At 33.2% G+C, this 16,869-nt stretch overlaps 1 protein-coding gene across 1 annotated transcript; it reads left to right on the top strand.

The window, feature by feature from the left end:
- Positions 1–572: 572 nt before the first annotated feature.
- Positions 573–1,785, top strand: LOC148938759 (translocation protein SEC62-like). The gene has a single exon (XM_089107558.1). It carries the CDS (start codon positions 576–578, stop codon positions 1,764–1,766), a length of 1,191 nt encoding a protein of 396 aa, XP_088963684.1. The 5' UTR covers positions 573–575; the 3' UTR covers positions 1,767–1,785.
- The last annotated feature ends 15,084 nt before the right edge of the window (positions 1,786–16,869 follow it).

Raw genomic sequence — 16,869 nt, 5'->3', positions numbered from 1 at the left:
TTGGATGTAGTTAGTACATAAAGTCTGGATCATCGAATTAAAGCTGAAACTAAGTAAAGAACAATTGTGCCTCCATATATTCACAGTGATCTATAAAATTTCCCATTACATCTATAAACTGTTCCACAGTTGCCGGTTCATACCTTGGAAGCTTTTCACTAAACATGCAACATTTCTTTTGGATATTACTATGAAGTTTTGCGAAAGCATCTCTAGCTGACTTTTCAACAAAATCCATTCTTTCAGAGATAATTTTAATCTTTAATTTTGAATATTTTTCGTAATCCCGGTAAAAAATTCGTAAAATTTTTCTAAATTTACTAAGATCAGCCAGCATTGTTGCCATGTTTTTGGACTTCTGAATATAATTTTTAATTTTGCCCTTATGCGTTCTTTGCAGCTTGTGTAAACTGCAAAAATATCCATGGTATCCGAGCAATAGTTCGAACATTTCAATTCAAGCTAGAAAAATACCTTAAAATGTTAAAATTAGTTTTATTTTTGGTTAGGTTCTAACTACCCGATGTGGGATTGACTATGTAGTTTCAGACCAAAAGAAAATATTTAATTTTAAAATGGCGGACAAGAAGAAATTAAAAAAGAAAAAAGATGTTGATGAGGGACCATTTTATCCTAAGGATAAACCACCAAAAGTAATGACACAGATTGCAAAGTGGATGAAGAAGAATGTACCCACAAAGCGAACGAAGTTTCTTTACCATCAAGTAGATTACTTTATTGGGTCGAAAGCAGTTGATGCTCTCATGGAATCAAAATGGGCCCAAGAAAAAAAAGAGGGAGAACTTCCAACCTTTCCTGATAGAACCGCTGTTACTGATTACCTAGACCTCATGCTACGTTACAAGTTTTTTCATAGAGCAAAAAAAATTGCCGTCTCCGACGTTCATACAAAAAAGAAAAGGAAAGACGAGAAAAAGGAAGATATAAAAGAAGAGAAAAAAGTTGAAAAGGAGGAGAAAAAAGAGGAAAATAAGGGATTGAAAAGGAGATCCAAAAGTGAGGCGGAGGAAGAAGAAAAGAAGGGCGAAGATGCAGAAAGCAGTCAAGGAGAAGGGAAACCAAAAGAAGGGTATAAGAAGGAAGGGAGAGGAAAAACCGAAACAAAGAAGAGGAAGATCCGATTAGACATGCATCTTGAGCAAATTTTCCTAGATTCTTCTGATGCCTATGTATGGATCTACGATCCCATCCCGCTGTGGTATTGGGCCGCCGGAACCTTGGTAGTTTTAGCCACTATTGGATTTTGCCTTTTCCCCCTGTGGCCACCTACATTGAGGAAGGGAGCTTACTATCTTAGCTTAGCTGGTGCTGGATTTTTATTGTTTATTCTTGGACTAGCCGTGTTGAGATTTATTTTGTTCTGCTTGATATGGATCTTAAGCTTAGGAAAATATCATTTCTGGTTACTGCCGAATCTAACTGAAGACGTTGGATTTCTTGCCTCTTTTTGGCCACTTTACCAGTATGAATACAAAGGAAAGAGTAAGAGCAAGTCAAAAAAGAAAAAGAAGAAATCAAAGGACTCTGATGCAGAAGAAGAGAACGATGATGCAGTGCTGGGAGAGGAGGACAAGAACGTAAAGGAATCCAAGCAAAATGTGGAAATCAAGGAATCAGTGGAAGATATAAAAGAGAGTAATAAAAATGACGGAGACCGATCAGAAACTGATTCTGAGGGAAGTAGTCAAAACTCACAAATTGGCAAAGACTTTGAAATTGTTGACAAAGAAGAGGGAGCCGCCTGACCTTCAATCAGATTCCTTATTCCAATCGAATTTTTTTAGTTCATAATATATATTGTTTGTTCAAAAAAAAAATACAATAAAGAACGACACCTAGCCCATGTTAACTGAAACATAAATAGGGATTATTTAATTTCCATCAGTATCATGGCTGTAGTTATAATAAAGATCGAACTCTTCCCTATACTAACTTGCATAGGCAACTTCACTATAGTGAAGATTACAGTATTTATATTATACATTATTATAAATTATAAAAGGTTCGAATGTTTGAAGATTATAGAGTTAAAAATTTTCCCACACCGGGAATCGAACCCGGTCCTCCTAAGTGAAAGTTAACTATCCTAGCCACTAGACCAAATGGGACCATAAAGAAATATGATTTAAGAACCATATGCATATTATTATTTCACCATACCAATTATAATAAGGCCAAAACAAAATTGTCGACTTGCGGCCTTACTTTTGACACATCAGTTAAATCTTCTTCAGACTTAAAAACTGTTCGGCTAGTTTTGCAGTAATTATCCGGGTTGCAGCGGTAGCTAGCAACCTAGTAAGAGACGATCACGTCCAATGTTAAGAATCCCTATTAAGAGACGATCAGGTCCAATGTTAAGAAATATAAAAACCCCTAACTCCTAAAAACAGAGTCAGATCAAAACAAAAAGTACACCATTAGAACCGCCTGGTCCGAAACCCCTATAAAGGAAACTTACCGCCCTGCGGCTTGAATAACAAAGAAAATATATTGGCTTGATAATCAAGAAAATTGACTTTAACCACGTTATTCTCCACAAACGGGATATTTTTTTCTTTCTTTCTTTTCCGGAGATAGCTTGGCACTGGAACATCGTAGAGAGTTTTTCAATGGCTCATTTTAAAGGCAATCTTTAGATCTAGCGCTATTTTTACCTAATTTTTTTTTTTATTAATTATTTTTACTAAAAACATAATTTTTTTTATACAATATTAATAAATGACGTCATAGTCTTTGGATGTAGTTAGTACATAAAGTATGGATCATCGAACTAAAGCTGAAACTAAGTAAAGAACAATTATGCCTCCATATATTCACAGTGATGTATAAAATTTCCCTTTACATCTGTAAACTGTTCCACAGTTGCCGGTTCATACCTTGGAAGCTTTTCACTAAACATGCAACATTTCTTTTGGATATTACTATGAAGTTTTGCGAAAGCATCTCTAGCTGACTTTTCAACAAAATCCATTCTTTCAGAGATAATTTTAATCTTTAATTTTGAATATTTTTCGTAATCCCGGTAAAACATTCGTAAAATTTTTCTAAATTTACTAAGATCAGCCAGCATTGTTGCCATGTTTTTGGACTTCTGAATATAATTTTTAATTTTGCCCTTATGCGTTCTTTGCAGCTTGTGAAAACTGCAAAATATCCATGGTATCCGAGCAATAGTTTGAATATTTCAATTCAAGCTAGAAAAATACCTTAAAATGTTAAAATTAGTTTTATTTTTGGTTAGGTTCTAACTACTCGATGTGGAATTTACTATGTATTTTCAGACCAAAAAATTCAATTTTTTAATATATTTAATTTTTCAGTTTAGAATCGCTAAAGTTATTATGTAAACTGCAATTACAGTAAAGAACGATCTCTCTCCCATAGTAACTGATATGTTACATTAAAAGACGATCATTGGAATAAAGAGTTATTGCATGCATTGGACTTAGTTAGCTACTTGATCGTTTGAGGTTCGTCTCTTACTATTTCAAAGAAGAAAAAGCCCTAGGCTTTTTCCTGTTTGTAATATTTTACAGCCCATAATTCGTAAAAATAGAGTCAGATCGATTTATATTAAAGAATCCGGGTTGCAGCGGTAGCTAGCAACCTAGTAAGAGACGATCACGTCCAATGTTAAGAAATATAAAAACCCATAGTTCTTAAAAAAAAGAGTCAGATCAAAACAAAAAGTACACCATTAGAACCGCCTTGTCTGAAACCCCTGCATAGTAAAATTTCTGTCCCTTGGCTTGAACAGCAAGGGAAATATATTGGCTTGAAAATCAAGAAAAGTGGCAGCTACTACAATATTCTGCCTAAACGGGATATTTTTTTCTTTTTTTTTTCTTTTTTTTTTCTTTTTTTGTATCCAGAGATAGCTTGGCACTGGAACATCGTAGAGGGTTGTTCAATAGCTCATTTTAAAGGAAATTAATTGGGTTAAAAATCTATAGTAACTAAAATAAATTATTTCTAAAAGAGAATAAATTTTTCCACCAAAAACTGCATTTTGATGTCTTTTCACACTGCAGTCTTTCAAACATAATCGTATACCAGCGGTAAGAATTGAACCCACGCCTCTGAAGAGACTGGTGGCTAACACCAGTGCCTTGGACCACTCGGCCAGGCTGCCTCTCATAAATAAATATATATGTGAATTTGGGTTGCAGCAGTAGCTAGCAACCTAGTAAGAGACGATCAGTCCAATGCTAAGAAATATAAAAACCCAAAACTCCTAAAAATAGAGTCAGATCAAAACAAAAGTACATCATTAGAAATACCTTGTCTGAAACCCTACTAGATAAATAATGAACGTCATCATAGTTTTATATTAGAGCTATGACGTGAATAGAGTGACGTCATAATTAGTATATAATCCGGGCTGCAGCGGTAGCTAGCAACCTAGTAAGAGACGATCACGTCCAATGTTAAGAAATATAAAAGCCCATAGTTCCTAACAAAGGAGTCAGATCAAAACAAAAAGTACACCATTAGAACCGCCTTGTCTGAAACCCCTGTATAGGAAACTTTCTGTCCCTTGGCTTGAACAGCAAGGGAAATATATTGTCTTGAAAATCAAGAAAATTGACTTGAACCACGTTATTCTCCACAAACGGGATATTTTTTTCTTTTTTTTTTCTTTTTTTTTCTTTTTTTGTATCCAGAGATAGTTTGGCACTGGAACATCGTAGTTATAATAAAGAACGAACTCTTCCCTATACTAACTTGCATACGCAACTTCACTATACTTAAGATTACAGTATTTATATTATACATCATTATAAATTATAAAAGGTTCAAATGTTCGAAGATTATAGAGTTAAAAATTTTCCCACACCGGGAATCGAACCCGAGCCTGTTAAGTGAAAGTTAACTATCCTAGCCACTAGACCATATGGAACCATAAAGAAGTATGATTTAAGAGCCATATGTATATTATTATTTCACCATACCAATTATAATCCGGGTTGCAGTGGTAGCTAGCAACCTAGTAAGAGACGATCACGTCCAATGTTAAGAAATATAAAAACCCATAGTTCCTAATCCGGGTTGCAGCGGTAGCTAGCAACCTAGTAAGAGACGATCACCTCCAATGTTAAGAAATATAAAACCCCCCAACTCCTAAAAAAAGAGTCAGATCAAAACAAAAAGTACACCATTAGAACCACCTTGTCCGAATCCTCTATAAAGGAAACTTACCGCCCTTTGGCTTGATCCGGGTTGCAGCGGTAGCTAGCAACCTAGTAAGAGACGATCACGTCCAATGTTAAGAAATATAAAAACCCATAGCTCTTAAAAAAAGAGTCAGATCAAAACAAAAAGTACACCATTAGAACCGCCTTGTCCGAAACCCCTGCATAGTAAAATTTCTGTCCCTTGGCTTGAACAGCAAGGGAAATATATTGGCTTGAAAATCAAGAAAAGTGGCAGCTACTACAACATTCTGCCTAAACGGGATATTTGTTTCTTTTTTTTCTTTTTTTTTCTTTTTTTGTATCCAGAGATAGCTTGGCACTGGAACATCGTAGAGGGTTGTTCAATAGCTCATTTTAAAGGAAATTAATTGGGTTAAAAATCTATAGTAACTAAAATAAATTATTTCTAAAAGAGAATAAATTTTTCCACCAAAAACTGCATTTTGATGTCTTTTCACACTGCAGTCTTTCAAACATAATCGTATACCAGCGGTAAGAATCCGGTTGCAGCGGTAGCTAGCAACCTAGTAAGAGACGATCACGTCCAATGTTAAGAAATATAAAAACCCATAGTTCTTAAAAAGAGTCAGATCAAAACAAAAAGTACACCATTAGAACCGCCTTGTCCGAAACCCCTGCATAGTAAAATTTCTGTCCCTTGGCTTGAACAGCAAGGGAAATATATTGGCTTGAAAATCAAGAAAAGTGGCAGCTACTACAACATTCTGCCTAAACGGGATATTTTTTCTTTTTTTTTTTCTTTTTTTTTTTCTTTTTTTGTATCCAGAGATAGCTTGGCACTGGAACATCGTGGAGGGTTGTTCAATAGCTCATTTTAAAGGAAATTAATTGGGTTAAAAATCTATAGTAACTAAAATAAATTATTTCTAAAAGAGAATAAATTTTTCCACCAAAAACTGCATTTTGATGTCTTTTCACACTGCAGTCTTTCAAACATAATCGTATACCAGCGGTAAGAATTGAACCCACGCCTCTGAAGAGACTGGTGGCTAACACCAGTGCCTTGGACCACTCGGCCAGGCTGCCTCTCATAAATAAATATATTATAATAAAGATTGAACTCTTCCCTATACTAACTTGCGTAGGCAACTTCATTATAGTTAAGATTACAGTATTTATATTATGACAATGCAACAGGTATGAGAAAAAAGTGCAAAACTCTGTAAACTGTAAAAATATTTAGAATGGTTGAGTAATTTTACAATAGTAAAGAATCCGGATTGCAGCGGTAGCTAGCAACCTAGTAAGAGACGATCACGTCCAATGTTAAGAAATATAAAACCCATAGTTCCTAAAAAATTACATTAAAAGACGATTATTTGAATAGCATACCGCTGCATACATTGGACTTAGTTAGCTACTTGATTGCTTGAGGTTCGTCTCTTACTATTTCAAAGAAGAAAAGGCCGTAGGCTTTTTCCTGTTTGTAATGATATAGCATAAAACGAAACCCAAGTTGTAATCCGTGTTGCAGCGGTAGCTAGCAACCTAGTAAGACACGATCACGTCCATTGTTAAGAAAAATAAAAACCCATAACTTCTAAAAAAAAGTCAGATCAAAACAAAAAGAACACCATTAAAACCGCTTTTTCCAAACCCCTGTATAGTAAACTTTCTGTTATTTGGCTTGATCAGCAATGGAAATATATTGGCTTGAAAATCAAGAAAAGTGGCAGTTACTACAACATTCTGCCTAAACGGTATATTTTTTTCTTTCTCTTTTTTTTTCTTTTCCACAGATAGCTTGGCACTGGAACATCGTAGAGATTTGTTCAATGGCTCATTTTAAAGGAAATTAATTGGCTTAAAAATCTTTTGTAACTAAAATAAATTATTTCTAAAAGATAATAAATTTTAACACTAAAAACTGCATTTTTTATGTCTTTTCATACTGCGGTCTTTTCAAAGATATTTGATTTTTTTACATAAATCATAATCGTGTACCAGCGGTAAGATTTGAACCCACGCCTCCAAAGAGACTGGTGGCTAACACCAGCGCCTTTGACCAATCGGCCACGCTGCCTCTCATAGCTATATATGTGAATCCGGGTTACAGCAGTAGCTAGCAGCATAGTGAGAGACGATCAGTCCAATGCTAAGAAATATAAAAACCCAGAACTCAACAAGTCAACCGAACAAACAAGTAACTTAAACCGAACAAAAAACTAAACTCTTTTTAAAATTTGTATGTAATTATCCAGTTGGAACAGAAAAATTAAATTATTGGTTAGACACCAGAAATATTTTCGCAGTTTATTACACTAAGGAACGAACTGTAACCCCTAGTAACTGAAGTATTAAATTAAACAGCTCGTGTTATTAAATAAGGAACGAACTGTAACCCCTAGTAACTGAAGTATTAAATTAAACAGCTCGTGGTCATAATAAAGAGCTGTGTAATGGCTCATTTTAAAGTTATAATAAAGAACGAATATTTTACCAATTATCTACTAATAACCATATATGACGTAATGAGTGACATAACATAATATCTAAAACCTATTGTGTACTAATAACCATATATGACTTAATGTGTGACGTGACGTAAAAATTAAAAAAATTAATTTTTATCTTATTTTCGTTTTTTAGTTCAGAATCGCTAAAGTTATGAACTGCAATCCGGGTTGCAGCGGTAGCTAGCAACCTAGTAAGAGACGATCACCTCCAATGTTAAGAAATATAAAACCCCCCAACTCCTAAAAAAAGAGTCAGATCAAAACAAAAAGTACACCATTAGAACCGCCTTGTCCGAATCCTCTATAAAGGAAACTTACCGCCCTTTGGCTTGAATAACAAAGAAAATATATTGGCTTGAAAATCAAGAAAATTATAATAAAGATCGAACTCTTCCCTATACTAACTTGCATAGGTAACTTCACTATAGTTAAGATTACAGTATTTATATTATACATCATTATAAATTATAAAAGGTTCAAATGTTCGAAGATTAAAGAGTTAAAAAGTTTCCCACACCGGGAAACTTTTCGAACCCGGGCCTGTTAAGTGAAAGTTAACTATCCTAGCCACTAAACCGTATGGGACCATAAAGAAGTATGATTTAAGAGCCATATACATATTATTATTTCACCATACCAATTATAATAAGGCCAAAACAAAATCGTCGACTTTCAACCTTACTTTTGACACATTAGTAAAATCTTCATCAGACTTAAAAAATGTTTTGCTAGTTTTACATGAAAGAACGAACCTTAGCCCATAGTAGCAGAAATAAGAATATCTAGGTTGCAGCGGTAGCTAGTATAATAAAGATCGAACTCTTCCCTATACTAACTTGCATACGCAACTTCACTATAGTTAAGATTACAGTATTTATATTTTCCGGGTTGCAGCGGTAGCTAGCAACCTAGTAAGAGACGATCACCTCCAATGTCAAGAAATATAAAACCCCCCAACTCCTAAAAAAGAGTCAGATCAAAACAAAAAGTACACCATTAGAACCGCCTTGTCCGAATCCTCTATAAAGGAAACTTACCTCCCTTTGGCTTGAATAACAAAGAAAATATATTGGCTTGAAAATCAAGAAAATTGACTTTTACCACGTTATTCTCCACAAACGGGATATTTTTTTCTTTCCGCTTTTTCTTTCTGCTCAGCTAGCTGGGCACTGGAAAATCATAGAGAGCTGTATAATAGCTCATTTTAAAGGAAATTGCAACATCTAGTCACTTTTGTATTTAAAAATAAAATACTTTTTAAAGTAGAATCAATTTTGTCAAAAAAATTGCATTTTTGATGTATTTTCATACTGCAGTCTTTTCAAAGATATTTGAATTTTGAAGCAATAAAACAGTCCATGTAATGAACTCTATAGTAATAATAGCTACTTGTCTCAATAGTAACCGAAACTCCTGGAACCAAAATTTTCTTTTTTGGCTTAATCGCTAAAATTATTATGTAAACTGCAAAAATATTTATGATGCCTAATCAGTAATAGTAATTTTTTAATTTAAACAACAAAAATACATGAAAATTCTAAAATTAGTTTTGCTTTTTGTCTCCTGGAAGAAATTTTTTTTTCATCTCAGTTCAAATTTATTATTGTATCCTGTAACCCGTAAAGTACATATCTCCATATTATTGTCTCATAATTGCAATTATTTTAGTTTTCAGTCCAGAATCACTAAACTTATTATTTAAACTGCAAAAATATTTATGGTGTCTAACCAATAATACTAATTTTGTAATTCAAACAAGATAAATACCTGAAAATTTTAAAATTAGTTTTGTTTTATGCTAGGTTTTAGATACTCGACACGGGATTTTGTGTGCTTAATAATTTTAAATCTTGAAAAAATATGGTCTCACGCGAGTGGAAAAAAGAAAGAATAACCAAAAACAATATCAAAATAGAACAATCCAAATTTCTACTAATAGAAAACTTTACTACACAAAAAATAAAGCTAACATCCTGAAATATAAGAAAAGTTTATTTAAAAGAGATAAAAATGCCACCAAACGCAATAAAGCTCGAGCACGCGTAAGGATTGCTACTAAGATGTCTTGTGATCCAGGATTTAAGAAAATGAAATATGACAGAGCAAAACAGAGGTATCTTACGGATCAGGGGTATCGAGAAGGGAAAATTGAGACAGCGAAACAAAAGAGCAAGGAACGGTATGATAACGATATAGATTACCGAAACAAACATAAGAAAAAAGTTGCTACCAGAATAATGGGTAAATACTAGGGTGGCAAAAGCTATAATGAAAAAATTAAATTCTCTGCGAGGTTGTACCTAAGAACGCATAAGGACAAAGAGAAAATTTCATTCAGAAATACAAGAAGATGGAAAAAATGAAGGCTGATCTTTGTAAATTGAGAAACATTTTACGCATGTTTTATCGGGATCACGAAAAGTATTCAAAATTACAGATTAAAATTCTCTTTGAAAGAGCGGATGCTGTTGAAAAGTCGGCTAGAAATGCTTTGGCAAAGCTTCATGGCAATATCCAAAAGAAATGTTGTCAGTTTAACGAAAAGCTTCCAAGGTATGGATTGGCAACTGCGGAACAGTTTATAGATGCAATGGATCCGGGTTGCAGCGGTAGCTAGCAACCTAGTAAGAGACGATCACCTCCAATGTCAAGAAATATAAAACCCCCCAACTCCTAAAAAAAGAGTCAGATCAAAACAAAAAGTACACCATTAGAACCGCCTTGTCCGAATCCTCTATAAAGGAAACTTACCTCCCTTTGGCTTGAATAACAAAGAAAATATATTGGCTTGAAAATCAAGAAAATTGACTTTTACCACGTTATTCTCCACAAACGGGATATTTTTTTCTTTCCGCTTTTTCTTTCTGCTCAGCTAGCTGGGCACTGGAAAATCATAGAGAGCTGTATAATAGCTCATTTTAAAGGAAATTGCAACATCTAGTCACTTTTGTATTTAAAAATAAAATACTTTTTAAAGTAGAATCAATTTTGTCAAAAAAATTGCATTTTTGATGTATTTTCATACTGCAGTCTTTTCAAAGATATTTGAATTTTGAAGCAATAAAACAGTCCATGTAATGAACTCTATAGTAATAATAGCTACTTGTCTCAATAGTAACCGAAACTCCTGGAACCAAAATTTTCTTTTTTGGCTTAATCGCTAAAATTATTATGTAAACTGCAAAAATATTTATGATGCCTAATCAGTAATAGTAATTTTTTAATTTAAACAACAAAAATACATGAAAATTCTAAAATTAGTTTTGCTTTTGTCTCCTGGAAGAAATTTTTTTTTCATCTCAGTTCAAATTTATTATTGTATCCTGTAACCCGTAAAGTACATATCTCCATATTATTGTCTCATAATTGCAATTATTTTAGTTTTCAGTCCAGAATCACTAAACTTATTATTTAAACTGCAAAAATATTTATGGTGTCTAACCAATAATACTAATTTTGTAATTCAAACAAGATAAATACCTGAAAATTTTAAAATTAGTTTTGTTTTATGCTAGGTTTTAGATACTCGACACGGGATTTTGTGTGCTTAATAATTTTAAATCTTGAAAAAATATGGTCTCACGCGAGTGGAAAAAAAGAAAGAATAACCAAAAACAATATCAAAATAGAACAATCCAAATTTCTACTAATAGAAAACTTTACTACACAAAAAATAAAGCTAACATCCTGAAATATAAGAAAAGTTTATTTAAAAGAGATAAAAATGCCACCAAACGCAATAAAGCTCGAGCACGCGTAAGGATTGCTACTAAGATGTCTTGTGATCTAGGATTTAAGAAAATGAAATATGACAGAGCAAAACAGAGGTATCTTACGGATCAGGGGTATCGAGAAGGGAAAATTGAGACAGCGAATTACATAAAGGATCGATGTGGTTCATTATAAATTATAAAAGGTTTAGAGCTTCTAATGTTCGAAGATTATAGAGTTAAAAATTTTCCAATACCGGGAATCGAACCCGGGCCTGCTAGATGAAAGCCAGCTATCCTATCCGCTACGCCATATGGGACTATAAAACAGCATGATTTAAGAACCATATACATATTATTATTTCATCATACCAATTATAATAAGGTCAAAACAAGATCGTCGACTTGGAACCTTACTTTTGACACATCAGTTAAATCTTCATTAGACTTAAAAAAACGTTTTTCTAGTATATATCGATGAATCCGGGTTGCAGCGGTAGCTAGCAACCTAGTAAGAGACGATCACGTCCAATGTTAAGATATATAAAAACCCATAGCTCCTAAAAAAGGAGTCAGATCAAAACAAAAGTACACCATTAGAACCGCCTTATCCGAAACCCCTGTATAGTAAACTTTCTGTCCCTTGGCTTGAACAGCAAGGGAAATATATTGGCTTGAAAATCAAGAAAAGTGGCAGCTACTACAACATTCTGCCTACACGGGAAATTTTTTTTTTTTGTATCCAGAGATAGCATGGCACTGGAACATCGTAGATAGTTGTTCAATAGCTCATTTTAAAGGAAATCTCTAGATCTGGCGCCTTTTGGACTTAATTTTTTTTTTAATTAATTATTTTTTCGAAAAACTTAATTTTGTATATACAATATTGATCAATGACGTCATAGTCGCTGGATGTAGTTAGTATTATATAAAGGCTCGATCACCGAATTTAAGCTGAAACTAAGTAAAGGACAATTTTGCCTCCATATATTCACAGTGATGTATAAGATTTCCCATTACATCTGTAAACTGTTCCACAGTTGCTGGTCCATACCTGGGAAGCTTTTCACTAAACATGCAACATTTCTTTTGGATATTACTATGAAGTTTTGCGAAAGCATCTCTTGCTGACTTTTCAACAAAATCTATTCTTTCAGAGTTAATTTTAATCTTTAATTTTGAATATTTTTCGTAATCCCGGTAAAATATTCATAAAATTTTTCTCAATTTACAAAGATCAGCCTGTGCGTTCTTTGCAGCTTGTGTAAACTGCAAAAGTATCCACGGTATCCGAGAAATAGTTCGAATATTTCAATTTAAGCTAGAAAAATACCTTAAAATGTTAAAATTAGTTTTATTTTTGGTTAGGTTCTAACTACCCGATGTGGGATTGACTTTGTAGTTTCAGACCAAAAAATTCCACTTTTTTAATATATATTTTATTTTTCAGTTTAGAATCGCTAAAGTTATTATGTAAACTGCAAAAATATTTATGATATCTGAGCAATAATTTTAATCTTTTCATTCAAACTAACAAAATACCTGAAAATTTAAAAATTAGTTTTACTTTTTTTTACAATAAAAGACGATCATTGGAATAACAATCCATTGCATACCTTGAACTTAGTCAGCTACTTATTTGTTTGAGGTTCGTCTCTTACTATTTCAAAGAAGAAAAAGCCGTTGGCTTTATCCTGTTTGTAATCATATATCAAACAGCTGGTGTTATCTAACTGTATAGTAATAACGACTCGTCTCAATTGTAACCGAAACTCTAAAAAACGGAATTTTAATATCAATAGATACATCAAAAGAATTGGATTTTTATACTGATTTTAAATATGTTACATTAAGGAATAAAATGTAGCCCATAGTAACTGAAGTAATAAAAAGAATTATTATATAGATGATTATTTTAATTATACTTCTTAAGTAATCATTAGTAATATAATAAAGAACGACCTTTTGCCTATACTAAATTTTATACGCCACTTAATTATAGTATTGGTTAGTAATTCAACAGATAGCTTGGCACTGTAACATCGTAGAGAGTTGTTCAATGACTCATTTTAAAGGAAATTAGTGGGGTTAAAAACCTTTTGTAATTAAAACAAATTATTTTTATTACATTAAGAAATTTTAATTATGTTTTTCCGGCTTGCAGCGGTAGCTAGCAACCTAGTAAGAGACGATCACGTCCAATGTTAAGAAATATAAAAACCCATAGCTCCTAAAAAAGGAGTCAGATCAAAACAAAAAGTACACCATTAGAACCGCCTTGTCCGAAACCCCTGTATAGGAAACTTTCTGTCCCTTGGCTTGAACAGCAAGGTAAATATATTGGCTTGAAAATCAAGAAAATTGACTTTAACCACGTTAGTCTCCCCAAACGGGAGATTTTTTTTTTCTTTTTTTGTATCCAGAGATAGCTTGGCACTGGAACATCGTAGAGGGTTGTTCAATAGCTCATTTTAAAGGAAATTAATTGGGTTAAAAATCTATAGTAACTAAAATAAATTATTTCTAAAAGAGAATAAATTTTTCCAATAAAAACTGTATTTTTGATGCAGTGACGTCATAATTACTATATAAGAAACGTCAAAACTGTAAATGGTCTCATTCATGAATACATAATGGCTAGATCAAAGCAAGCTACACGCAAGTTAAAAAATCAGTACTAAAAAATCAAGAAAAGTGGCAGCTACTACAACATTCTGCCTAAACGGGATATTTTTTTCTCTTTTCTTTGTTTCCAGTATATAATAAAGATCAAACTCTTCCCTATACTAACTTGCATACGCAACTTTACTATAGTTAAGATTACAGTATTTATATTTTTTTTTACATTAAAAGATTATTAGTAATTCAACAGATAGCATGGCACTGGAACATCGTAGAGAGTTGTTCAATGGCTCATTTTAAAGGAAATTATATTACATAAAGGACCGATGTAGCTCATCATAAATGGTGTTTGTCAATTATTATCCGGGTTGCAGCGGTAGCTAGCAACCTACCGGGTTGCACCGGTAGTTTACAATAAAGAACGATCTCTTGCCCATAGTAACTGATATTACAGTAAATTCTTTACAGCGGTTGCAGCGGTAGCAACCGCGGCAACCGAGTAAGATACGATCACGTCCAAAGTTAAGAAATATAAAAAACCATAGTTCCTAACAGAGGAGTCAGATCAAAACAAAAAGTAAACCATTAGAACCACCTTGTCGGAAACCCTTGTATAGGAAACTTTCTGTCCCTTGGCTTGAACAGCAAGGGAAATATAATGGCTTGAAAATCAAGAAAAGTGGCAGCTACTACAACATTCTGCCTAAACGAGATATTTTTTTCTTTTTTTCTTTTTTTCTTTTCCACAGATAGCTTGGCACTGGAACATCGTAGAGGGTTGTTCAATAGCTCATTTTAAAGGAAATTAATTGGGTTAAAAACCTTTTGTAACTAAAATAAATTATTAATAAAAGAGAATAAATTTTTCCACCAAAAACTGCATTTTCGATGTCTTTTCACACTCCAGTCTTTCAAACATAATCGTATACCAGCGGTAAGATTTGAACCCACGCCTCCGAAGAGACTGGTGGCTAACACCAGTGCCTTGGACCACTCGGCCAGGCTGCCTCTCATAAATAAATATATATGTGAATTTGGGTTGCAGCAGTAGCTAGCAACCTAGTAAGAGACGATCAGTCCAATGCTAAGAAATATAACAAAACTCCTAAAAATAGAGTCAGATCAAAACAAAAGTACATCATTAGAATTACCTTGTCTGAAACTTATAATGAAGAACGACCTCTTACCTATACTAAATTTTTTAAGCCACTTAATTATAGTATAGGTTAGTAATTCAACAGATAGCTTCGCACTGGAACATCGTAGATCCGGGTTGCAGCGGTAGCTAGCAACCTAGTAAGAGACGATCACCTCCAATGTCAAGAAATATAAAACCCCCCAACTCCTAAAAAAAGAGTCAGATCAAAACAAAAAGTACACCATTAGAACCGCCTTGTCCGAATCCTCTATAAAGGAAACTTACCTCCCTTTGGCTTGAATAACAAAGAAAATATATTGGCTTGAAAATCAAGAAAATTGACTTTTACCACGTTATTCTCCACAAACGGGATATTTTTTTCTTTCCGCTTTTTCTTTCTGCTCAGCTAGCTGGGCACTGGAAAATCATAGAGAGCTGTATAATAGCTCATTTTAAAGGAAATTGCAACATCTAGTCACTTTTGTATTTAAAAATAAAATACTTTTTAAAGTAGAATCAATTTTGTCAAAAAAATTGCATTTTTGATGTATTTTCATACTGCAGTCTTTTCAAAGATATTTGAATTTTGAAGCAATAAAACAGTCCATGTAATGAACTCTATAGTAATAATAGCTACTTGTCTCAATAGTAACCGAAACTCCTGGAACCAAAATTTTCTTTTTGGCTTAATCGCTAAAATTATTATGTAAACTGCAAAAATATTTATGATGCCTAATCAGTAATAGTAATTTTTTAATTTAAACAACAAAAATACATGAAAATTCTAAAATTAGTTTTGCTTTTTGTCTCCTGGAAGAAATTTTTTTTCATCTCAGTTCAAATTTATTATTGTATCCTGTAACCCGTAAAGTACATATCTCCATATTATTGTCTCATAATTGCAATTATTTTAGTTTTCAGTCCAGAATCACTAAACTTATTATTTAAACTGCAAAAATATTTATGGTGTCTAACCAATAATACTAATTTTGTAATTCAAATCTAGTAAGAGACGATCAGTCCAATGCTAAGAAATATAACAAAACTCCTAAAAATAGAGTCAAATCAAAACAAAAGTACATCATTAGAATTACCTTGTCTGAAACCCTACTAGATAAATATTGAATGTCGTCATAGTTTTATATTAGAGCTATGACGTGAATAGAAAAACACGAAATTATATTGTTGTTTCTGAAGACCTCATGAAATAATATCATTGCGCTATGATTATAATAAAGAACGAACTCTTCCCTATACTAACTTGCATACGCAACTTCACTATACTTAAGATTACAGTATTTATATTATACATCATTATAAATTATAAAAGGTTCAAATGTTCGAAGATTATAGAGTTAAAAATTTTCCCACACCGGGAATCGAACCCGAGCCTGTTAAGTGAAAGTTAACTATCCTAGCCACTAGACCATATGGAACCATAAAGAAGTATGATTTAAGAGCCATATGTATATTATTATTTCACCATACCAATTATAATCCAGGTTGCAGTGGTAGCTAGCAACCTAGTAAGAGACGATCACGTCCAATGTTAAGAAATATAAAAACCCATAGTTCCTAATCCGGGTTGCAGCGGTAGCTAGCAACCTAGTAAGAGACGATCACCTCCAATGTTAAGAAATATAAAACCCCCCAACTCCTAAAAAAAGAGTCAGATCAAAACAAAAAGTACACCATTAGAACCA

Source organism: Artemia sp. Qi Xiang Cuo, unplaced genomic scaffold, assembly GCF_049724085.1.
Source record: "Artemia sp. Qi Xiang Cuo unplaced genomic scaffold, ASM4972408v1 HiC_scaffold_2968, whole genome shotgun sequence".
Taxonomy (NCBI): domain Eukaryota; kingdom Metazoa; phylum Arthropoda; class Branchiopoda; order Anostraca; family Artemiidae; genus Artemia; species Artemia sp. Qi Xiang Cuo.
This window is presented reverse-complemented; position numbering and strand designations above follow the sequence as displayed.